Below are 25,619 nucleotides of genomic sequence, written 5' to 3'. Positions count from 1 at the left end.
AGGATTAATCTTTTTATATTATATTATCATATAATATAAAAGAATTTTCTTCTGTCCATGATTTGTTATAAAAAATTAACAAGAGGTATGCTTTTTTTTTTAAATGGTTGAAAATTAGACTTTTTTGGTCGCTTGTAATTATAATATATGTACAATTGATCTACGCATATTATACAGGAAGGGCACATCAACACCTTTCGAACAGTGAGTTGTTTGTTTCGATAGGATACTTTTTGAACGATATATTGACAAATAACTATCCGCCCGTGCATCAGGTTAACAATCCTTTATATTTCCCTTCAGTGTTCGGTATTATCGCTCGTATACTTGTATTCCACAAACAATCCGATATGGAAAATAAGAAATACTTTCCTTGATTTATAACATCTCTCGCTATTTTTGCCTGTATAATGTGTTATCACTCGGTAGTTTTCAAGCCAATAAATATATCGTAGAGAAGAAGTAGCGAATTCTGTCCAAATACTGTTGCAATAAATAGTGATCCGGCCCATTACGCGGATAAGATTAGCTTTTCTAGGCAATACTCCCACGGTCGGCCGTGTGGAGTTCAAATTGCTTTTGTTTAGGGAACATAGTATACTCTCGGTAGCCGGCTGCCCAGAGTTTAAAAATAACCAAAAACTAAACAAGATCATCTCTTTTTCGAGTGATCGTGCACTCGAAGACTAACTAAACAACTACCTAATAAAACATGCTTTACAGGTCGCATCGTTTGCTTGGAGCGAATCCTAGACCTGATACCCTTCCAAACCACCAACTCCGCGACACCTATGGAAGAGTCTGATGAATCGTCGTCCTTCCGTTAAGTAGGTGGAGCATCAACACTTCCCGTCTACCTTATCCTTTATCCTTCCCCGTGAACGATGGAGATGGGGGCGGCCGGCAATGATGGCTATCATGCTGTTGAGGTTTTAATATGGGTCGGATTGGTATGAATTCCTACTTACCACTTCCTAAGCAACTCTTATTAGATAATCAGCAGTCAAACATGATGAAGTCAGTGTGCAATCCGCCAAAATCATCGTCACAACGCAACGCAACGCAACGCAACGATATATTGACAAATAACTAAAAAAGTGCCCAAAAATATCTTTTTTAAAGAAATCTCGTAAATGCTTCTTTGAAAAAAAATAGACTTCGTTTTCGCAGTCAGCGACCCAAAATTGACTTAAAAAAATGCAATCTTCTTAGTTTATCGTGATTTGATCTTAAAAATATGAAAAAATATTTTTTTTGTTATAAAAAATTAGAACAAAAACAAAAAAAGTAAGCAAAAAATCGTTTATTGAAAAAAAAAAAAAGCGAATTTCGTTGAAAGAGAAATCGAGTATGATTTTCGTGTTCAGCGACACAAAATTTATCCAGAAAACACTTTTTCTCGCAACTGCATTTTTCTTGTAAACTAGTGTAATGTTATTTAGGACCAAAAGAGATATGCGAAAAACAGAACAATTTTCTCTCGGTGTTTAATAACATTAACAGTTTTATCACATTTTCGTGATCTTAGGCTTAAAATTTTCGTGAGAAGTTTGTCTGTCACATAAGATCCGAAAAGATTTTTTTTGCTGAATTGTTTTTTTATGAAAAATTACCTAAAAATGAGTAATTTCGCCAAAAATCGCTTTTTTTACTTTGATTGCTCTTAACCCTGAATTTAACCCAAACATGTTATACATTTTTGAAATGGGCACATCAACACCTTTTGAATGGTGAGTCATTGTGTTAATCGGAAGATTTGTTCCTGAGATATCGATCAATAACTGTAAAAAGTGCTCAAAAACACGTTCTTCAAAATATCTCAAAAACCATTCGTTGAAAAAGAAAATGAATGTGATTTTCGTGTTCAACGACCCAAAATTTACTTAGAAAACACCTTTTTTCCTAACCTCATGCGATCACCCCAAAATTTGTAAACTAGTGTATTCAGTATCGAATTAGCTATGGTTGGCACTACAATGAAACATTCACACCGAGAAAAAAAAACAAAATGGTAGAATTTTTAATTTTTTTAAAATTCAAAAAATAAATAAAAAATCAAAAGTCCGCCATTTTGTTCTTATCTTGTTCACGGACAACTATTTTAGGAAAAACAACATTTCGAGAAAATCGCGTTTATGGATTCAAGTCACCACTCACGGTCGGCGGATAACGTGAGTAGTATGCGTAAACGCTTGAAAATATCCCTGTGGTTAATTACCCACCCGAATTTTTTAACAAACTTATAATTTGAAAACTGTCACGCATGCATCTCGCGCACATAAAGGGTGTACGGAATCAAATTGCATCACTCTGAGCGCCTCGTATCGAAATAGGATAGAAATCAGGTGTCTTCCACAAAGCTGTGGAACAGGCATTATGCAATAATTCTTTTGAACATCTCGATATTCTATCACTATTCTATGAAAAGTTAGTGTTGGCGCCCTATAGGCGGTAAAATGTGGAACTAAAATCTTCTAACACAACCATGACTCGTATTATTTAATAGAATTCTTCTGAACATACTATTGAGATAAATCTAACGATTATTTCACAAAAATGTACATTTCTTGGGAATCGAGTACTGTTACACAACCATGCACTGCTAGGCCCCATGTGAAACTGACTCAGACATCACTTCGTTAAAAGTTTGATAACTTCTTTTAACAAAACCGGATTTACTAGCAGTCTTCGACAAAGTTGTAGACAATTATCTTTCCTATTTCCACTTCCAGTGATAATACGATACATACAGTGCCACTTAGCAGCGAAAATGCGAGCTAGTGAGTTTTCTCCATATAAACAGACCTTTCTCGTCAAAAAATTTTACGTGATAGGATGCTTCCTTTTTTATCCTCAATTCGTTACTGCCGATTGCCGCGATGATTTGGTACCCCTAACTATTGAAAAAATCAAAAATAGTGCAAGCTGCTCATTTAACTCCATATTCTGAATACCTATCTTGCCTTGTTTCCCCGTATTTTTACAGCATTTGGATGAATTTCCTGTGGGGAATACTAAAAGGATGCCAGATCTGCATATATATTAGTAAATCTGCAGATTTTGCATTTTCACTGCAGATGTTTTGCAGATTACAAATATTTAGCAGAACAAAGCCTATTCCAGCCAATTTATATACAAGCCTTCAACATTTTTGATCATTTAAAATATATACATACTACATTTCTATGTCAAATTTATTGAAGATTTTTGTAGAAATCTGCAGACTTTTATATTTTCACTGCAGGCTATTGTTTAAATAGACCTGGCATCACTGATGCTGAAATGATTCATTCATATACCTGTCAAAAACATAGAGCATTGCATGAAAATGTATAACCTCACTTTTCTGACAGTTCAGTGTGCTTGTTTACCTAAGACTTGTTTACATGGACTTTTAAAATTTACATTAATTGAATACTTTCGATGCTCTTTGAAAGACTATCAACTCAAGAAGGATGAGGATTGGAACAATGGGAACCTGGTGCCACATTATGCAACCAATTCGAATCGACCTTTTCACACAAGCTTGAATACAATAAACCTTTCATTTCGAGATAAGTAATGTCACCCCTGGTTCATACATTGACCAATCGGCGCTGGATGCAAAACCCGGTGGCATATGCTGAATCGTAAGATCAAGCATTGGGGCTATAAAACGATTGCTTTCTGGATGATGGATAAGGATTTGTACACATTTGTTTGTTTGCTCGTGGGTTAAGTCCTAACAAGATGATCCGATTTATTACTCATTTTTAGGTGGTGAAGTTTACCTGAACTTTATAGGTAACGAATTCGGTCGATGATAAGTTGTTGAAATGATCGTTCAATGCCCATACCGGAAAACGTTTCAAACATGCAAACATTGCAAACATGAGGATAACAAGGTTATCGCTTTCGAATGGAACAATTATTTATTATTTGTGTTCAAGTTCCATTACAGCAAAAGTTTCGTCGATTGACGATTATCGCATTGTCGTTGATTTAGCCGGCAAATGCAAAACAGTGCTCGGCACTGACGATAAGGAGTAAGAAGGATTTGATAGGAGTGATAAGAATGCAGAGCATTATACATTCTGTAAGAATATCAGGGAGGAGAAATTATATGTAAATTTATATTATATCCCGAGTTGCCATCATTTTTGCACCGCAATAAAGCTTTCTGCAACTGCTGTTGTGTTCAAATTGGCAGGAAATAACTAGGCAGCGAATGATAAATTGCATAGTCAATTTATTTACTTTTTCAGAAGGATAAGTAATTAGTATGTTGTGAATATATGTGTCGCCGGTGCCGTGTGTTATGGTGGTACCGGACGGAACCGTACTGGTCATAGATGCGACGTTTTTTCTCATCTGATAGCACTTGACATGTTTCGGAGATCTGTCTTAACGCTCTCTACTTAGCGCAGGATACGCGAAACCGCTGCTAGCTTTCGAAAGAAAATTCCTAGCTGCTGCTACTCTATCAGTCTCTCTCTCTCTCGACTGAGGACTACAATTTCGGTCGACTAAATTGTGCTATGAAAATTGTACTTCCTGGAATTTCACCTAACGAGATCAATTCATTGTGAGGAATTTCGCTGCGTTCCAATATTGCTTGCCTCTGTAGGTGATGATGTGTGTGGATTCACTTCGGCAGCCAGGTCTTATGTTTTGGGTAATTTTGCTATCTTATTCTGCTGAATAAATCATCTGGCTAAAGTCTCTACGTTATACTATCGTCACTTTAAAAACGCATTGCTATTTAATCTTGTAGCTCTTGGTAAGTCAGTCCTGGCACTGTTCTCGACTAATCCTGGCACTATACCGCTGACGTCGCACTTATTACGGTGATCTAACTTGGCGAGAGCGGCAGTGGTTTCGTCGGAATTGTTCACTCGACAAGCAGGAAGTGCAAGGGCTCTGCTACTTATGCCTGAGCCCCTCGTTGAAACCTTTGTCGTGTCGGAGTGTTAGCTTCGTCCGATACCGGAGCGTATTGCTGAACCGAAGCAGTCTGCTACTGGCGCTGCTTCCTTCGAATTGGAATCGCTGAATATTCCCGTTAGCCGAATGTTCAACGTGGCCGAAGGCAAACCGATTGCAGCAACACCACCAACCGTAGGTGAAATTTTGGCCTTTAATCTAAGTCCCTGCCATTGAAATAGCGACAGACGAGTGCGGCGCAGGTTGGACCATCAGTTGACTCGGTGCTGGACAGGGCGAAACAGCTGCAACAGGAGCGGACCTAGTATGGGGTGTAAAGGTCATCAATTGCCATAGATCACCAAAATGCTCTGCGACTAACATTGTGAACAAAACAAACCAAACGAAATTGATCGCAACAACGATAAAATAATCTAAATGCTACCCAAAAATTTGAAAATGAGAAAAAGGCAAAAGAAGTTTTGGTCGAATTCATTATAATTCTATTTAAAAATTGAATACTGTTTTATTTAGTTTGATTGCGCATATTGTTTACATCAGACACACCCCTTAATTCATTGAGTACGTCTTTCACTGCCTTTATAATCCTTTTGGAATCAGTTACAATAATCCTTTATAATCATTTTATAATAAGTGTATTGCTACACTGAAAAAAATCCAAACGTTAATTCTATTTGCTTCAAACCGCTTAAAATTGATGTGAAGAAGAAATGCTATTGTTATCTCGCGCACACATACCTTCTATGTGTCAACTGTATAAACTATGTATGCACACACATAAGTTATATGTGCATATGGTTATAGAATGGGGTTTTATGTGCCTAACAGTTATGAAATGTGAATGTAAGATTAATATTTCTTGTAAATACACACATTAGGTTTATGTATCAGCAAATAGTGTCTATATGCCTCCGTTAATTGCAAAAATCTATGTGTAAAATCAATAGGCATAACGTTTACTTTTTTTTGAGTGTAGTTAGGACTTTTATATCAGCCGTGCTCTTTTATAATTTGTTATAAAATCATTATCAAAATTCTTCATAATCCATTGTTGCGTTATGTTTATGTACATGGCCTGATAGATAGTTTTTAACTGGGACGGAACGTGTGGATACGAAAAAACCTATTGTAGTCAGGGGGAGCTGTCAAAAGCAGCCAAAGGGAAATGCAGTCAGGGGGGACTGTCAAATGTAGCCAGTCCATTTAAAATATGTGAGGAAGAAAGAGTGGCTATGCAAGACAAGAGATAAAATGAACAGAAAAAAGAAAAAGAAAACATCTATCCACAGGTTCTGTCCCAGGATTTTAATAGAGAACATCGAAATTCGATTTGTTTGCATTTGACAGTAGGCCTTTTTCAAATGTTTGGCTAGAAATTCCTTGCTTCTTCAATGAATCATGTACAAGAAAAGTAAAAATATTAAATTTAACGGAACAATGTATGATGCCGACATTAATTAAAAAATACAGCTGAGCGACCTTGTTGGGAAAGTGTTAACATTTGGCAGCGAACCAAACCAAGTTTCTCATACTATGATCGAATCAACAAAAATTCCAAGATCATGTAAACAATCTCTTTGAACTGTCAAAAAAGTGAGGTTAAACATTACCATGCAACGTTCTCCACCGCGAGGTTCACTTTAGTTTGTTTACATAACCAATGAACTTTGTACCGCGACTCACCACTTCATTTGCCGCGTTGCCAGGAAGCCAAGCAAAAATATACAAAACAGTGCTGCCCAAACACATATTTTGAGTCCCACCATTCTTGCAAAGGTGAAAAAAATACTCAACATTCTTGCATTTTTCAAATTTAAAAAAAATCATTAAAAAATCACGATAGCTTTAAAAAGTCTCATTTCAGCGGAAATATTCTTAAAAATGTGTAGTCTTTTGAATAAAAATAAGAAAAAAGGGGGTTAGGTCGGACGAGAAAGGTCTATTGTCGAAAAATCCCATTCAAACTTCAGGCACGTTGGTCCGGTAGCTAGACTTGTCCGATTTGCTTCAAATTTGGTGCAAGTACTCGTGATGGGACTAGGAATCAACTCAGACTAGGACTCGAGAAAAAGTGATATGAAAGCAAAGTATAGGTTTGGAACATTTTTATGTATATGGAATATTGAGCGTCGAGTAATCGCGTACTGCACTAGTAGCTTTGAATTCAGTCATAGTTTAACATTATAGACATTTTGAGTTTAAAATGTGCCTGTTTCAATAGAGTCATTAAATGAACATTAAATTCCATTTTTCTTCGCATATATCGACAAAACTCAATATTATTTTCCAAGTCTTATTAGTTCAAAAAGATTTTGAATTATTTTTTCAGAAAAATTTAAATCGGCGTTACTTGACAGTGGGTTCTCAATATTTTGCTCCGAAGAGAACTACTCATTTTAAAGATCTTTTCATTTATTCTCACGTCAGTTTCCTTCAGCAAACTAAACAGATTTCTCCTCGCCTCCACTCACTGCTTCAAAATAATCTAACACAGTGTATAATTTCAGTTTTGTTTATAGACTCGTTGCGGTCAGTGCTTTTGTGTTTATATTTATATTATTATTGTTACCTTGATTAGTTTTCCACAGTATCTGTAGAGGTATATAGGTTTATTTATCTCATGCTTTACACATTTGTGAATAAAATTCTTACAAGATGTTCAACGAAACATAAAAATATAAGCCTGGTTCGTCGTGTCCTTGATGGGACCATCCTACTATTAGATTGAAGCAATCTTTTTACAATTAACAAAACATTAACAATTGAATGATCAACAACTCTTTTCTGTTATTTATTATTTCTTTTGTATTATTACTGAATTGCATATCAACAGTGCGACACCTATTTCTAAAAGTGTTGTCCACCAAAAAGGACCCGCCTTCAAAAGAGGCTTTTCTTGGCCAACACTTTTCTTTGATTGTTACGATTCTTATACATTTTGTTACAGTTTTGAGAAAAGAAGCTTTTGTCACATTCCATCACAAACGAATCACAATTTTCTTAATATTGTTCAATCCTCGATTGACACAATTGGTTAGCTTATTCACCGTTGTTGTGTTCTTTCTAGTAAGATCAGGTGGAAAGTTGTATTGGACAAGATTTTTAGAAGGTATTGAAACGCGTGATGCTTAATTTCATTTCCGCTCACATTTGATTGAACACATGCGTTTCTGATGGACTTTTATGATACGTATTCACTCAGCTATTTGTGACTTCTATGTTCTAGCTCATTTGTTTCTGCTCCGTACTTATCGAAATAGGTTCTCTCATGGACTAGGTTCGACAAAATTGATTAATATCAATTGTTATTTGTTGCTCTGGAAAGCTGGGTTTATTTGCGCGATTACCTTTTGGTTTGACAAAACTAGCATAACTAGCAACAATATATATTAAATTACATGCAACTATAAAAGCACTGCGAACACGCATCAATATGGGAACAAACTAACAAATTTAGATTTCGCATCTGATTTGAGATCTAGGTATTCAAGACGTATAAAAACCCACATAAATATGTGACCTACCAATGCCAATTCTTCAAATAAAACCCTTTCTGGTAAACGAATATTTCGTGTGCTATTTCCAGACACTGTCCTATGCTCCAGCTGCACAGCCTCATGCGAAAAACAGAAACAATTTTGAAGATTTGGATTTTACGAACGGTTAATGGGTGATGTTTTTCTGTGTACAGTTTACCACTTTCAGATAGAAGTAATCGTTTCCAGTAAATGGCTTGTAACGAGAAATAATTCTTCAGGACAAAATTCAATCACTTAATTGATTGAATGGGATGATTAGATTGTGCATTTGTGTTTATCTCAAAAATTTGTTACTCTTCCCTAGCTAATAATTAAATCGTGCAACCAGTTGCTTCTACTACTAATGTTATTTAATGCCCTGAACATCAGCCATTTCTACTTATATGAAATATGGCTCCAATCACTTTTATTGGTTTCGACTGCAACAAGTACCTTGATCCTCTAAGCCTGTACGCTCTTATTTTGTGTTAACATTTATATCACCGGACAAATCTTTTGCCAATCAGCTTTTAGCTCTTCTCGTCACATTTTCGACATCTCTACTTAAAAATACATATGAAAGTCATTAACATAGATGCATTTAAATTCTCTGTTTCACTGCTGTTGCCTGAAGACACAGTTTAAAAATAATCACTTCTAACACTAGATCCTATTATACATGATAAAAAACCTTAGCTGTTTCGCAAGCTGAATCTTTCCGTGCGACTTCCTGAATCATGTCATGTAACGCATAATTTCACGTAAGGCGTACAACAGCTCCGCCTGGTTCCGCGCCTCCAGTATCATTAGATTGACGTGAACCTGTGGCGAAATACAAAAGAATTGGAATAGGTAATGTTTACCACACATAATTTCGAGTACCAACCTTCTCACTATGCTGCAACTCCACCAGCACGCTGTCATAGTCGTTCTTGGTGATCCTTTCCGGGAAGCAGCAGGCCGTTTTGATGAACATTTTTAGCGTTCGATCGAGCAGCTGGTTAACCTCCCCGTAGTCGTAATCGTCGTGTCGGATTCCGTAGATACACTGGATATAGTTCCAGATGGCCCGCCGAAACTTGGACGTATCAACGTTGGTCCGACCGGCAATCGTATAGTAGGTCAGGCTGAATGCTACGCGGAATTTATCGTCCAGGTAGAAACCGACATCGTTGTACAGCCTGAAACGAACGGGCAGAGATCGTGTTGTAATATTTTAATGTGGAGTTCATAAAAGCTTTCAATATAGGAGCCGTATTTCAAAATTTTACCGGCTTCCTTAAGGTGAAGATATGTGGAAGTCAGAGACGCACGCTTGTTACTAGGCAACGAATCGCTTGTTTACATTGCGAAAAAATGAAATTCGAAGTGAAAATTCAGACGTACAAATGAGAGTTTTTGGACATTTTCCTTCGGTCATGTGCACAGTTGCAGAAAAATTGAAGTTTTGTTTGTGAACGATTAAAGTTTCGCGGGTGTTTTGTGCAGTGGTGTGTGATTAAAATGCATTTGAAAAAGTGCAATAAAAATGGGAAGAAGAAAAATAAGAGTGCTTCGAAAAGAAACCCCACGTGCAGAGGGGTCATATTTATAAGAACTGCACAGAGAATTCCGTCAAAAACTCGGGTTTATTGTATAGGAGAATGTTCTAGCTTCCTCAAGTAGCAGTTTCGTGGCACAACGGCAAGGTTAGTGTGTTGAAAAACGTATTTTTATATTTTCTCATGCCAGATACATGGTTAGACAGGGGAGAGGGGTGCGTGTGACGTAGGAGCTATGTTGTGGCTCGCATGTATAATGTCCTTAACGAAAGGAATGAAACATTTGTTATAAAGGAATTATGTTGATGATACCGAAGCTCGAAAATCGACATTACCACACAAGCCCAAAAAATCCAAAACCGTTCTTACCTGTTCACCAGCGAATACCCGTGGTCATCCCACGAGTAGTCCTGTATCCGGAACGTCTGCGGGATATTCTCTGCTCCACGTCGCGCAAAGTCCTGATAAGTGAAGTTCGGATCGTCCACGTAGCGTCCAATCTGCTGGGGCACATCGACGATGCCTTCCCGGGAAACGACGGCCGGCAGCTCAGCCGCCTGCATTTCCACATTTTTGAAACGATTGCTCAGCTCAGTTTCCGTGCATTCGATGCTCTTCTCCGACAGCCGCTTCATGCGTTGCATCAGGGCGTCCACCGTCACCTCGGTTTGCGGTATACTAACTGCTGCAAAGGTAGAAGGGCTGATCAGTTAGGTATGTAAAAATATTTGTCGGATTTGATTGGTAGATTTACCGTCTGTTCCATTCAGATGCTCTAGATCAGTCTTTTGTAGTACAATGTTATTGTTTTCGATTTTTTGACTAGATGTGTCCAGCTCCTGAGTTAGGCCACAGGAGAACACGAAGGACGACAGGGAGTGAAAGTGGGCAAGTAGTACAATTGCATGTACCACCTCCGCTAGTGACCAGCTATTCTGACCTTTGGTCAATCGCTGAATAAAAAAAACAAAATATGATAAATATAACCTTCTAAACTCATGTATGGATGGTCCTGTAATGATTACCTCTATGTGCTCCTTACTCAGCAGCCAGGGACGGTGGGCTAGAATTTTGTTGATATCGCTTATGGCACGCAGCTTGGCGGGAATATATTCCAACCCTTTCAGCCAACTTCGGTCACCACCCTGCAGCAGAAATTCCTTTTCGTACAAATTAACGAGGTAGGTACATTTGTGTCTGGCGGCAGCCTGTAACGATAGAAACCGATAACAGATAAACGCACATTTAAGTAATTATTTGAACCGGAATGGATATGGTTACAAGGTGACACACGTGCAGACGACCAAACCGGCGGAGACTCTCGGCGTAGGCGGGGGGGTGTTTGTTCAATAATAGGACAACAATCTCTCGAGAGGCAACATAAAAAAATGGTTAAGTTTACCGATCGTCTGCTGCTAATAGCCGAGAGCAATGGCAGGGAAAATACTTATTTGCAGTAGAAAAAGGCAGAAAAAGATAAAACTTTTTCGAAAGAAAGAGTAGATGGAAAAGCCCCACGACCAGCGCATTATTGTCTGGCTTTCGACCTGTAGGCTTACAAAAGCTGATGCCAAGCTTATTGTTCTGATACTTATACCCACTTACCATTATGGCAATATAGAATCGATGTTCGAACGGCAACGGTCCATCGCAGTTCATCACAAAGTTCTGGGTATTCAAATAGTGCTCCAGGTAGCGCGGGTGGTACGCAATCACCTTCGTCACGTGGTCCAGTTTGGCGTTGTCCATCAGTGGGTTTTTTGACCCGTACTGCGAAATGAAAGGAATAACGAAAGGGCAGTTGTTAGTACTAGTTGTGACTGATCTGTTTCAATTGGATGTGTCAGGTTTATATGCAAAATGATGCAAATGTAACAAAGAACTCACAGAAACGAATGAATCTGCGGGAATTTCCAATTTCTTTCCCGAGGTATAAATATAGGTGGAAACTGTTCCGCATATATTTGTATTCTATTGCAAACAATCGAATCACATTCTACTATGCTACGATTTGACCTATAAAGTCTTAGAACACACCCGAAATCAATTCCCGATTATTGTTGAACTGATGCGTACAAGGTGAAATGCACACATGACATACTTTGCTTTGATTATTGGCTTATCCTCAAGGACAACAATGATAGTACAATCCCAAATAACCCATCCCAATCTTTTGGCCTCCACTAAACCTTATCATACAAGCAAATAAACAGTTCACAAGATGAACCAATCGAGCTCTACGAAAGCAACAGGACTGTGAGTGATAATGCCTTGAAAGATGCATAAAACACATATGAAGTGTTCTTTCGGTATCGTAAACCGGGATGACTTTGATCTTCGGTGTGGCTTTAATTACTCGAAACTTTTTTCGTAAATTACTTATTTAGCCAGACTAGTCCTTCAAATTTGAAATGAGTTTTACTCTAAACTTACAAATCACACTTTTTGAGCATGTTGTTCGTTGTTTGGGTACAAAAACTACAAAAAAACGAAATTTTACTTTACCTTACTTTTGCGAAGTTTCGTAAAGTGTCTATTTTTATACAACAAATAAATCTTAGATTTTAGCAATAGTAATAAATTGCAAGCGAGTTTTTATTTTTCTTCAGGATCGGTTGTGCCAAATTTATCTTTAAGAGCTTGCTTATTTTGAAAACAATTTTTGTGAAACTAGTTCGTAATTATTTTAAATCACTTCAAGATAAAATTCGCCAGATTTTTTCATATCCTTTTTTTAATTCGTTTATTTATTCGTTTATTTAGCTTAGAGGAGCCATGGGTCTTTTATAAATTTACAAGATGTAAAAAATAAAAATTACAATAAATTTTATTTTCAGCCTGTAAGGTCTCGTGCGCGCAACTTGCTACTGCGAGCGGAGATCCTTTTTCGCGTCGGGAATATGTTCCTTCTCTCGCCAACTTCGGGGTTATCCATGTCTCTCTCGTTGTCGTTTATGTCCGTATCATCATCTTGATTACTGCCTTGATACTCGCAATCAGATGTTCTTCCTGGCTTTTTGCCCTTGCGGGTCACGAATGTGAACACTTCATCCTTGGTAGTAGCTTCTTCACTGGTGGTATTATCGGATCGCAAAAAAAATCTGGTTGAAACGCAATGATTTAAATTCCATTACGCTGAAAAATTTCTAACTAAGCATCCAGATCATGGGCGCCATCGCACGATTTTTAAAACAGATCATTCAACGTTTGTCACCGGATCAAACCAAACATGAACATAAAATACATGAAAGAACCTCATCAGCTGTTAGAAGAAGAGCTCCTAGAATTACGCTCGCAAGGAATGACTATTTAAAGACTAACGACTGGTAATGACTAGTTTCACATCAAACATCGCATTGTCACGAGCCAAATTGTATGTGCAATCTGAATACCACAAGGGACAAAAAAATGGGAACCCTTACTTTGACCGGTCATAGCTCAGCTGCTACCTAATCGATTTGAAATCTGTCTTCACCACTAGAAAGGTATATCTTTTACAAAAATGGTGATCAAAAAATAATGGAAAACAAATTTGCATATTCGAAGTAATTGTAAAAATAGTAATTGAAAGTCAGTACAGACAAAATGAGCTTTTCAGTTCAAACAATCGTATCTCAGCCGTTTGTCAACCAATTTCAGTTTTTCTTACACCTATTATATTCCAAGAGCTTCTACATTTGTAATGCATGCAATTGGTAGTAGACTTCTAAAAGTTACTATACTTTTTTGAAGTGTTAGGCGGTTTGATTTTTTCAATGCACATGGAACACGCTTGGTTAAAATTTTTTGCGTCTTGTTTAGTTTTACGGTTTGAAATGTAACACGTTTACTGAATAATTCTGCTTATTACATATGGATATTATTATATCAATATGTTCATACAAACGTGTAGAAATGCAATGTTGTATGTAAGTTACAAAACAATAGTGTGTAAGGAAAAATTCAGTAAATATGAAGAAGTTCAGAATTTTTTAAATATTCGTCATATAACTTTAAATTTAAAGCGATGACCTATAGTTTTTTATACACAAATCGGTTGTAATCGATGGCAGCTACAATTTCCGAAAGAACAAATTCCAATATTTTCTCAAAAAATAGACAAAAGTACGTAGAACTGCAGAAATTTCATTTCATTGGTAAATAATGTGGAATTCAAAGCGATTCAAACCGTAAAACTAAACAAGGCGGATAAAATTTTAACCAACCTTGTGCTGCGTGCATTGTGAAAACTATACTGTCTAAAACCTCGAAAAAGTACAGTTTTTTTACAATCTACTATCTATTGCATAAATTACAAATCTAGAAGTTCTAAGAATTTTATTGGGGTAAGAAAAATTGAAAATGGTTGACAAACGACTGAGGTACGATTATTTGAACTGAAAAGCTCATTTTGTCTGTACTGACTTTCAATTACTGTTTTTACTATTACTTCAAATATACAATTTTTTTTCATTACTCTTTGATCGCCGTTTTTGTAAAAGATATACCTGTCCAATGGTGAAGAAAAATTTGAAATCGGTGAACAAACAGCTAAGATATGGCCAGTCAAAGTAGCATTCCCATTTTTTTCTTCTCTGACTTTGTTTAATTGTGGTAGTTTATCTGAAAAAACATGGCGATAATATGCACCACCGTATTTCTGAATCACGTATTCTAACGCTAGGCCAATCCTAGCATTTAACGAGCGCTGTTATAGTGAATGAATCAATTATGGATTCTCCAGCTAAAATACAGGTATGTATCACCGAAATGTTTAATATACACATATGTTACACCGTTGCATTCTGTTTCAATTGGTCGGTGTTAAGTCAGACCGGACTAAGTCGCAAAACATCAAAAAATGAGTTAATGATAGCTCTGGATAAAGAATTTCTTCATCTACATTCATCTTTTACCGGATTTGAAATATAAAACAATTATGGCAAAAATTATTTTTCAATTATAATGTAAAGGATGCACAGTGGTCCCAAAGAGCAAAAAAGGGGGTTTTTTAGATTGCGTCAAAACGGTTGACTTTAGCAATATGGTGTCTTTGAGAAAGTTTCTTGGAGTAGAACTCCCCTTCTTTCTGTCTTATCAGATTAATGATTAATCCCCCTAATAGTGAGCAACGAAATTTATTTTCTCCAATAATTCAGATAGGCAAATACTTACTTCAGCAAAGTTGTATAGAAACTCATTACAAACATTTTACCCGAAGACTTCAACTCTCTATCTTTTAAGGTTTTTGAGATATGGGACATTATTTGTAAAAGGCCCCTTAAAAACAGTTTTTTCATCATAAGTTTTCTTCTAGATTTTTTCCATTATATAAATGTTCTAGAACATTATTTGGACTATTAAACTGCATTACTTTGCCGAAGACGGAAACTTGCCATCGCTAGTATGTGTGGAGATATTTACGTTTTTTGATTGAAAATAGCTCTTTTTCCAATGCCGATAACTTTTAAACGGGCAAAAACGGGCAAACCACTTTGTAAACAAATTAAAGTGGAAGAAAAGCACAACAAATGCTGTAAAAATCAGATCTCCCCAAGGCGGCCTTCTATGGAAATACTAGAGCCTAAGTTTGTCCATACTAGAGCTGTTCCGGCAATTCACAATCGAATCGCCATTACACAACCGTTTTAGCCAGTAAATAAATAATGGGATTATCTCGTGAGACAGAAGATTGTTATTGGTTTGGGAGTAGGCTTAAAAATAAATATAAGTATACGCTGAAACCAGACAGAATTGCGAATCAGAACGGTTGCCCGATACAATTTTGGAACGATTTCATCGTTTTTATTGCGTAATGAGTTAAAGAGACTAGCGTGCTTCCTATGTGAGCCATCAGGATAACAAGTTAGTACATGGATGGAAAAATAATCATGTATGGGCAAATGACCAAATGATTGAAACCCCAATGAACAAAAAAATTAAGTTTGCTCTTTTGTTCTCCAGCATGTACTTCTAAAATTTTATTATGCGCACATCCACTCATTGCTGAACTACCTTGTATCTGTGTGGGGCCGTGCCAGTATTTCGAATCTGAAAAAGCTACAAACGCTTCAAAACAGATGTCTTAAAATTATTTATAAAAAACCATTTATGTACCCTACTATTTTGTTATACAATAATAATGCCCATAACATTTTACCTTTGCTTGGGTTGACTAACTACCAAACAATAATGTACATCCACAATGCTTTGCATAATACTATTGCTCATAATAATCTAGAATTTACGACAGAAATTCGAGCTCACAGCACCAGACAAGCCAATCATTTATTATACTCCAGAGTATCCACGAACCTTGGTCAAAGACGCATTTCTTTCATCGGACCTAAGTTATTCAACCAGCTTCCTACTGATTTAAAGCAAATAACATGTCGCACTCGTTTCCAAGCAAAATTGAAACTAATTTTAAAAAATAAAATAGGAGAATTTTTAATATAAACTTCGTTCACCACCAATCGAGCTTATTCCTTTAGCTATAATTGGTTAACATTTTTTTTAAATAAAAACAATTGATAAATGCATTTTTATAGCAATAAGTAATAAATAAATTTAAATTATTATGAGCTTCCTGCAAAGCTACGATGGGACCCTTAAAAGGATTCTTTTCCGCTGGGTACTCGCCGTAGCTTCTTGTCAAATTTTGTGTTTTGTCGGTCTCGTATTGTTTTTTTTTTTTCTTCTCAGCGTTTCCGCGATTCGTAACTTTGTTTTGTTGTGCTGACCTTTTTTTTGTACGCTGAGAACTGATGTTTCCACTACCAGGGGGCTCCGTTTGTGAGCTTTTTGGTGTGGGGGTAAGAGGCGGGCTATTAAAAAAAAGAAGTTTCACTTTCAACCTTGCGTTACTTTGTTCATGTTTGATCGATTTAAACAAATTTTTGCCCAGTTTCTCTTCAGAGTGTATTGCTTACATCCGCATCCACTAAGTTGTACAGTTTCCGGCCGAGATAGTCCGCATGCAATAGCCTGACTTATCGCCTTGGAAAAACTGATGAATATACATCATTCGACTATCTTAAATGTCATCCAAAGGTTCCAGGAATGGATAACAGTGAAGTACAAGTGAAAAAGCAGGGAACAATGTGCGAATAAACCGAGACAATTCTGATTGCTCATCTCAAGCGGAATCTGAAGATTTCAACGCTGCACTTAGCAAAAAAAATAATCTTTCGCAAAGTCATCCAGAGGTCCAAGAAACGATCCTGAAAACTCTATATGACGCTGCTAACGATATACCGGTGCTGGCTCATTGATGATGAGACCTACATCAAAGCGGATTTTAAGCGGTACCGGGATAAGGATATTTCACAGGCAAGTACTGTAGATGACTGTTTAAAATGGAAGTTGTTGAAATTTGCTTAAAAGTATCTGATTTGGCAGGCCATATGCACATTTTTGAGCTATTCCCAACAAACATTAGGAGCTGAACTATAAGACTACGTGTTGATTTAAAGCAGATTAGAGGTTATGTAAGCTGAATAAAACTTTCGCTGAACTATTTAAACATTAACAGTTTATTCAGCCTATTTAAAATCCAGTATTCGCCAGTTCCAACTAGGCTGAACTATACTGCTAATAAATGTAATAGCGACAATATTAAAGCTTTTATTCAACCATCTTAATTAGACTGAATTGCGAGTTAAATAAACGATGCTGATACCAATAGTATTACCTTTAATCATTAAGCTGCACTACATGTCTTCAAAAGGTTGTTTCTACCTTTACATTTGCCGTTATACCACCTTTGACTTTTAGCTGAATTATGTGTTTAACAAAGGTAATTGTAACTACTACAAAAATTGGCGCGATTAGCAAATCATGAGGAATGGCAACCGACCTGGGTTCGAGTCCCAATACACACACAATATTTTTTTTACTATTAAGTGAAGGATTTTTTTTATTATTTCGGTATATTCCAATTGAGATGTTTTGCATACATTACAGTTAAGGAGCAATAGATCAATAAATGAATAAAGAAAGTTTATTTAGTTTTTTTATATCTACTGAGTTCTCACCACGGGAAATACATGATTTACAGTTATTCAATGTACAAGCTTACCAAATCACACGCGCCCTCGTTTATGTAAATTTACCTTTTAATTCGAAACGGCCTGTTTACTTGTGAAACATGAATATTCTCATATTGAACACAAGAGAAACTTTTTGTTCCAACGTCGCTATAAATTTTTGACACCAGCATTGTTACCATGATTGTTTTCTCTCCATCGACTTGCAAACAAAGGTACAATGAAATGATTATTCACGCTGGCGAACTTAGTTGATATAAATAAATAAACTATTGAATTCGAACAGCGACTTCCGCTTACCAAAAAAAAAAATCACAATTCAAAGGAAATCATTTGGCAGGGAGTGGTAATTGAGATTGCCACCTTAGAATTATAAATGACTTCAATCCATCATTCAGTTACCACCACTTTCATATAACACCCATTTTTACTTATCTAAATGTTTTGTGACAACCATAAATCCTCACCTTGGAAACAAAAACGACTATAATCAACATTTTTGAAATAAATAATCTAATTTAAAATTCCCGAATGTTCTAAAAATTATTAATTAAAAAAAATTGAAATAAAAAAGTTATCGTAGGTTGGGATTCGAACCCAAGCCAACTAGGTTCACTCAAATCTATAGAAGGCTACTGTAGCCTTTGTACAGACTCTATTCAGCAGCCTAGACTTGTCGGTACATCGGTGAAATCTTAAGCATTCGATGTATGCAAGATTGGTGCAGACAGTAAGGTAAGTGCTTAGTATTCAACAGGTTGCTGGTTTGGATCCAGGTACGTGATATGATATCCAACAAGGTAATACAATTTTTCTCTAACTGTAACGTAACACTAATAAAAGAATATGGCTTCCAAAGGGATTGATGGCGTGTGTAACTTGAAATAAATGTCTTTTTTAACAATTTTCCTATGATAATTCTCTCAGCTGAATAGCGGTAACGAAAAGGTTTATTGATAAAGCTGAACTGTGGTTTTCTTCAGGCTGTATACGTGCTGAAGAATTGTTCTTCATGTGTCTTAATCAGACAAGCTGAATAAATTCTCCAAATCCCGGATGTTTAAGGGTGGAATAAACGATATATGATTACACGTATACTTCCAATGTTCAGCTAGAGCTGAATAAAGCAACTGTTAAAACGTTTATAAAACCACGAAATGTTTGTTGGGTTTGGTTTCATGATACTATTCCGAAACCTTGCAGGAGTAGTATTCGGTTGATTTGTGCCGAAGATACCCCACCAAACTGCTCCAAACTTCGTTAGATCAAAATCTTTTAAGCCATGATGAAGCGTGAACTTCGGAAGACCAAAGGAGAAGAGTAGAACAAAAGGAAAATGATGATGGATTGGAAAAAAACTGAGAAAACATGTCGAAAACGACTATACAAGAGTCGTTTGTTTTCAAGGATCACTACTCGGAATCTGTTGTGCTTTTGAGCAAGAATTCTGCCAAAAACCAACCAGGGCTCTGAATAAAAATCTGAATTTGTACACTCAACATTTAAAAAGTGTTTTCGAATCATTTCAAATGCCTTCACATCTGGCATCCCTGATGTTGAGTGACTTGATAAAATTTTAGAAAAAGTCCCGGAATTACCTAGCAGTACGTAATCTGAAATCTACGCATCCTACTTCCTCCAACGAAAAACGAAAAAGAGAGCCTAATTTTACCCAAAACATATTCCCCAAAACCGACTAAGCTTCATCCCATCCATTTGGGTTAAAAAAGCATTCTCTCTCCTTTGGTTTTCGGCAGTGTAATAAGGACAGCAGATCAAAATTACCTACTAATAACAGAATTTAAGTGTATACAGTGCTTCTATTGTACGAAAATTGGAAACCCAATGTTAATGTGAAAATGTGTGCGTATATCTTTATAGAATGTACCAATTTTACCCGGATGTTTTATTTTCGCGGTGCGTGAATTATGGAATTCGCATTGTTCCAATTTGCGTTGATCCGATTTCGGTAACCGGTACGATATCTGAAATAACCGATTGAGAGAAAAGTGTGCACAGTCGATCAAGCTTTCAATAAAACGTAAGTTTATACAATCGGTTGACAAACTTCTATATTATAGCTTGATCTCCTTTTTTGGGTTGATTTGGAGCAGTTTCTACTCTATTGAGTTTATTTATTGTAAAGTTTTTTTCCTAGATATTTTCATTTCACAGTTTGAAAATTAAGTTAAATTTAAATAGGATTGATTTCGTATTCATTTCTATTTCTTGAAAAATAATTTAAAATGGATGGTCCGAATTGAACCAGAGTTAGGATAAGTTGGATGAACTTTTGCGCAGAAGCGTATTTAACCAGAAAGCTCAGAAGTTCTTACGCCTTTTAATTATTCCACAAAAAATAACGAAATTTGCTTTATTTTCGTCCAAAAGAAAAAAAAAACCTCCCCTTAAAGCTTGATGTCCAGTAGACTATTAATGACTATTTTCCTAGTTGACACTATAAATTGAGATTAACGAATAAACTTGCATTAATCGTTAATCAATCTAGAAGAGGGGTGTACGTTTCAGTGAATGTCTTAACATATAGTTGCACAAAAAAAATATTACTAGAAAGGTTCCGGACCGGAGAAATTAACGCAACGTCTACCTACAGTGAATTTGAAATCGATACGGTTGTTTCCTTCCTGTTCCGAGTATCTTGGTCAATTTCTCCGATTCAAACGGAACTTTTCAGTTGTGTTCGTTCACCATGCATAAATTACGTTATGCTATTTTAGTGTTTTGATGGCTAAGAGTTCAGCTTTTTGTTCGCTGATTTTCAGTAAAACTCTCTGATATTGCCGAAAATCAGCAAATTTATAGGAAAAGAATAGAAATTTTGGCTCAGTTTCAGCTAATCAAACTGACATTTCAGCTAATTTTGACAGTTTTGAAGTGCTGTAGTTTCAGCGAATAATTTTTTGCTGGATATATTGCTGATACTTCAGCTCGGCAAAATTTAGCAAAATTTTGCGGATATGCGGCAATCAAAATTTAGTGTGTAATGTCGTCATTTATTTCACCACTCAAATGTACACAATACAATAGCAATTTACTTGCATTTTTCTAATTTTAAACTGAACTTTCAATCTTACTGAATAACTATTTTTCGAATTGATAACACTATTAATAAATTACAATTACAATTGCAATACGCGTCGTTATCAGGGGTACGCTAAGAGAAGAAACGACAATCGCGAGCTAATTTGGTTCAGTCCAATATTGAACCAGCTCTTGATTGTCCGTTTTCCCAAACAAGAGCATTCATAATATTTACAAAAGGATTAAATTACACCGCTGGATAAATTTCATGAACATTAGGGAGCATTCATAAATTACGTAACCCAAAAATTGTCCAAATTGAGCCCCCCCCCCTCCCCCCATATAACAAATGGTCACAATTTTCTCTATCCCCCTCAATTTTTTTTTTCGTCTGTAAACACATGTTACGTAACGTTCTAGCTGACTTTCCCTCCCCCATATGTCACAACATGTTACAATCTGTCGAACCCCCTCTCCCCTGAACGCGTTGCGAAGTTTATGAATGGTCCCTTAACTTTTCATGTGAATTGTTTGAAAGTCTTGAACAGTAGAACAGCATAAAACATAGGGTAGACGAGCCCTTATTCATCTCATTAGTCACGATGTCACACTATTTTGCTAATAACTCGGCTTACACTGATTGGATTGTGCTTAAATAGGTATCAACATCTTTGCTACGTTCTTAAAAAGCAGATCAACAAAATGTGTGTCGTTTGACAGCCACAGTCTACCCTTGATCATTATAGGCAGTGACCCAGAGTAGTGTGAATATGACCCTGCTCATACCCAATTACTCTGTTTGTCTATTTTGGATTGGAATGAAAATCATTACCATGTCTCAACAAGTCTCCGATACTTGTATATGTATATGTAAAATTGAACCCACTAAGTATCAGCGAGCATATATTTAGTATGTACGTACGAAATAATCGTAATCGGAGCTTCTGATGCGCTAACAGTGTTGCCACACTTATTTTTGCAGAAAAGAAACAGAACAATGTTGACTAGCATTTGAAATCCACAAGAAATTTAACGCATAGAATTCCTAAACATGTTTTATTCTACCTTTAATTGTAAAATTATTTTTTAATTTCGTAAAAAAAATTTTTTTTCAATTTTGATTATAGAGGTTTTAACCTTATGGTCATTCGCCTCTTTTCGGGTTAGAAAAATCTTTTTAGAAAAATTTCTAACTCTATATGCGACGTTGGGAATCGAAGCCAGATGAGCTGCGTATCGATGCGCTATGCTCGCCCTTCAAAATTCATTGATTTCTTGACCTAATCGATGTCTCCAGTCTTTCCGTGAGGATTTATTTTTCTGTAGCTAAATCTACGCTACTTCTAGAAAACTAAACAATTCTAGATAAAAATACACAAATTCATAAAAATCACTATTCCGTACCGAACAGAATCGACAAAAAAACGCTGACAACGTCTAGATAGCATATGACAACACTGGCACTAAGTGCCTGTGTCAAGTATATAGATTGATCCTTCTTTTTGTTATTTTTCGCGAAGGTGCACTTCGGAATCGAGTCGGATGATACGATTCGAGAGAGAGGCTCGCCAGCGACTGTTTACTACTCTTGTCGGCTAATTAAGGTCACCTCGCTGGATGAGTTGAACTTCGCTTTGCGATTCTGTTTTCACAAGCTTAGTTTAATGACCAGAGCAGCAGCGGCCCGGGCAACGTGGTCGACTGAGCTCGGTGCCGACCGAGCCTGAGGTTGCGGAATCGATTCCTGTTGGTCTAGGTTTAGTCTTCAGGTCAAATAAAAACCAGGTGCACCTTTGGAAAGCAGTGCCGTCAGCAGAGAAAGGAGATGTTTGATGGTGAATTGGGTTCACCAGGAATCAACTTTTTAATTATTGAAATGTATTCAGTTAATGGGTTTTACGATTACGATGTCTGAACCGGTGCAGTGATCCGACGAGAGATTTTTGGTTATTTTTTACTCGTTTTTTTTAAAGATTAGTGTTTATGTGCTACAAATTGCGAAGGCTATTGTTCATATGGGTTGGCGTTGAAAATTAAATTGGTCGCTGAATAAAGCATTTACTTGTGCAATAAATCACAGGATAAGATTACCTAAAGAGACTCCATTTATTAGCTGTATTAGTTCAAATTCGAAGCAGCTTATCTCGCCAGCTACGAAATATTGGTTTTAATGTTTTTTTATGTTTCATAATAGAGCTTTATTGCAGCTAGTAGCATATATTAGTATGTCCCATAAAATGTATCGTAACCGCAAGCAACAACCTTCACTGCTTCTGATCATCTTCACAATCATCACCATTGCAAAAAAGAAGGAATGCTTCTGATGATGACGCAGGGGAAGATTGTGAATTTGCTTTATTTTTAACCATGTACGTGTGCTTTTGTTTCTATCAACTTCGACCAGTAAATAAACAACTTTCGCAAACGGAAATAATCTTTGATTTTGATGGCCACTTTTCTCATCTCTTGGTAGTGGTGGAACTTAAGTCCCATGAATAATCGAAAAAAGGATTACAAGTTTTGCGTGAGCAGCGCCTAAGTAATTTGCATTTTACTGTCAACCAACAATATTAAAAGACAAACATTTGTTGGGCCCAGGCTGAACCCATGTGCAAAGGAGTGTTGATAAAAAAGGGTAAAGTTCTCGATGTTGAAAGAAGATGGAAAAACAGGGGCCAAATTATTGTCTATCCCGAGATAATATAGCATTTCGTCGAGTTATTACTATATGGGAAAAACTCGAGTGTCAACGAAACAAAAATAAACGTCAAAACGCTTGCACACTCGCACTGGAGCCTAGGTGCAAGGCTAAAAAATTGCAATGTTGATTTTGGAAAAGGTTCGCAATATGCAATCAAGTCGAAACAACTTCCATACAAGCTTGTATGAAAAAGAGGTCTATTTCAAGCAGAACCGTCAATATAGTGCAGCTAAGAGACCTAATCGTATGATGGAAAGCTAAATAAGTCATGCGGGTATTTACATGCTAAGAGCTTCATTCATCGTTTGCTAGTCGAATGAGAAGCATGTGGCTGCACGGTTAGACGGTGTAGTCGGAAGAAAGCAATTTTATTTTAGGTTGTAATATTTCGAAATAACTCCGAAAGTTATGAATATTTTCAAGTAAAAAGACACGATTTGTTTAGCCTTTTAACAAAAGATGCAATTGGAAAACCATTGCAAGTTTTGAAGACATATAGGCAATATTTATTTGGTTAGTGAGCCGCGCAAATCTAGCACGTATTTGGCGCGTTTGAAATCGGTTGTCTTCCGTAACAACCCTGCGCCGGCCTACCGGTGCATACCGAAACACCCCAGCCGATATAAGAAATGTATTTATGTGAACAAATAACTGCTTTGCCATTTGTGTTTATACGATTTTCATATGTGAAGTTTTGTTTTATTTGTGTCATATTAATATGTTGCTCCTCGCTACTGTTCGCACAAAAAACAGACGCATTTTGACCATTGGATGAATGTTTGTTTTATCATACAGATCATACTCAACACAAGACTAGGTTGGTTGCTAAATGCTCCCGAACAACATAAAAAATAAAATAATAACATACCGAAATCATATGTTGATGTCACATTTGGATAACATTTTGAAACCCAACAATTTATTCTAGCCAAATCTCTAACCTGCACACAGGTTTGGGTATTAAACCCAGGTGAGCTGAGTACAAGGCATCCGTTTTACCAACTATGCTTTGCCCGCCCCCAGCTAAAAGTATTTTTTCACTAGCGATGGGCACTATTTCAACTCTCCTTTGTTTTAATTCACCTCGATTTTCGTTACACATCGTACAGGAGGCAACGCCCCATGTCTAATACAAACGGAGAAAAATGGTTCCTCCTACTTACGCCTACCGCCAATTAGCGGTAGGCTCCCCTGAGAAAGATGTGATATTGCAAAACAAATAAAACTATGCATAGCTTTGTAGATTATACCCGAATCTTCCTGAATTCACCTTGAAAATAGTCAACAACTAATAACGAAAATTTTTAATTAAAAAAAAGTTCATTTCTTTATTTGGTTTAATTCAGAAAGGTAATATTTTCGCCTAGGCGTGTTATCGAATTAGTTTGAAGCGGTACAATTAACGCTAATTAAAACGATCGTTCGCCAGATACTCTCTGGTATCTATGCTATTTTGTATAGGTCATGACAACGGAACGCGCTGCCAAAATCGATACAAGAAATGCCTGCGGTTGCCAAAAATAAACCCACGTGCGATCACTCGCACTTTAGGTTTGTTGTTGATTACACTTCAGTCAGCTTGGCTAGGCAGGTGGATGTCTTCTTCTTCTTCTTCTTCGTTACAGCGGTGGTACACGCGCTGTTATAGGCACAGTGTAGGATGGATAGGTTGGGCACTTGTCGTTTCACTAAATTAGCCCAATTTAATAAAACATAACGATTCCATGTATTATCGGTATAAGATTCTAATAGAATCTTAAGGCACGGCAATTCTAATAAATTAATAGACAACTAGAATTAACTTAACGTAAGCCGGCCGGCTACATTCCTCTACAATAGGTGAAATACATCGAAAAAAGGCTTCCCT

General features: G+C 36.7%; 1 protein-coding gene across 2 annotated transcripts in view; it reads right to left on the bottom strand.

Moving 5' to 3' along the window:
* Positions 1-7,317: 7,317 nt before the first annotated feature.
* The window catches only part of LOC131688347 (sestrin homolog), a 110,038-nt gene continuing 91,736 nt past the window's right edge, over positions 7,318-25,619 (bottom strand). The window contains exons 3-8 of one of the 2 annotated variants that reach the window (XM_058972553.1): positions 11,588-11,752; positions 11,008-11,190; positions 10,737-10,935; positions 10,352-10,664; positions 9,328-9,622; positions 7,318-9,263 (exon numbers count right to left, since the gene is read on the bottom strand). In XM_058972553.1, coding sequence (XP_058828536.1) covers positions 9,177-9,263; positions 9,328-9,622; positions 10,352-10,664; positions 10,737-10,935; positions 11,008-11,190; positions 11,588-11,752 — 1,242 coding nt within the window. In that variant the 3' untranslated portion in view covers positions 7,318-9,176. Of the gene's footprint in view, positions 9,264-9,327; positions 9,623-10,351; positions 10,668-10,736; positions 10,936-11,007; positions 11,191-11,587; positions 11,753-25,619 lie in introns of both variants that reach the window. The other variant, XM_058972551.1, reaches the window with a different exon arrangement.

Source organism: Topomyia yanbarensis, chromosome 3 (assembly GCF_030247195.1).
Source record: "Topomyia yanbarensis strain Yona2022 chromosome 3, ASM3024719v1, whole genome shotgun sequence".
Lineage (NCBI taxonomy): Eukaryota > Metazoa > Arthropoda > Insecta > Diptera > Culicidae > Topomyia > Topomyia yanbarensis.
Note: the sequence above shows the minus strand (reverse complement) of the source record. Positions and strands in the feature narration are given on the sequence as shown.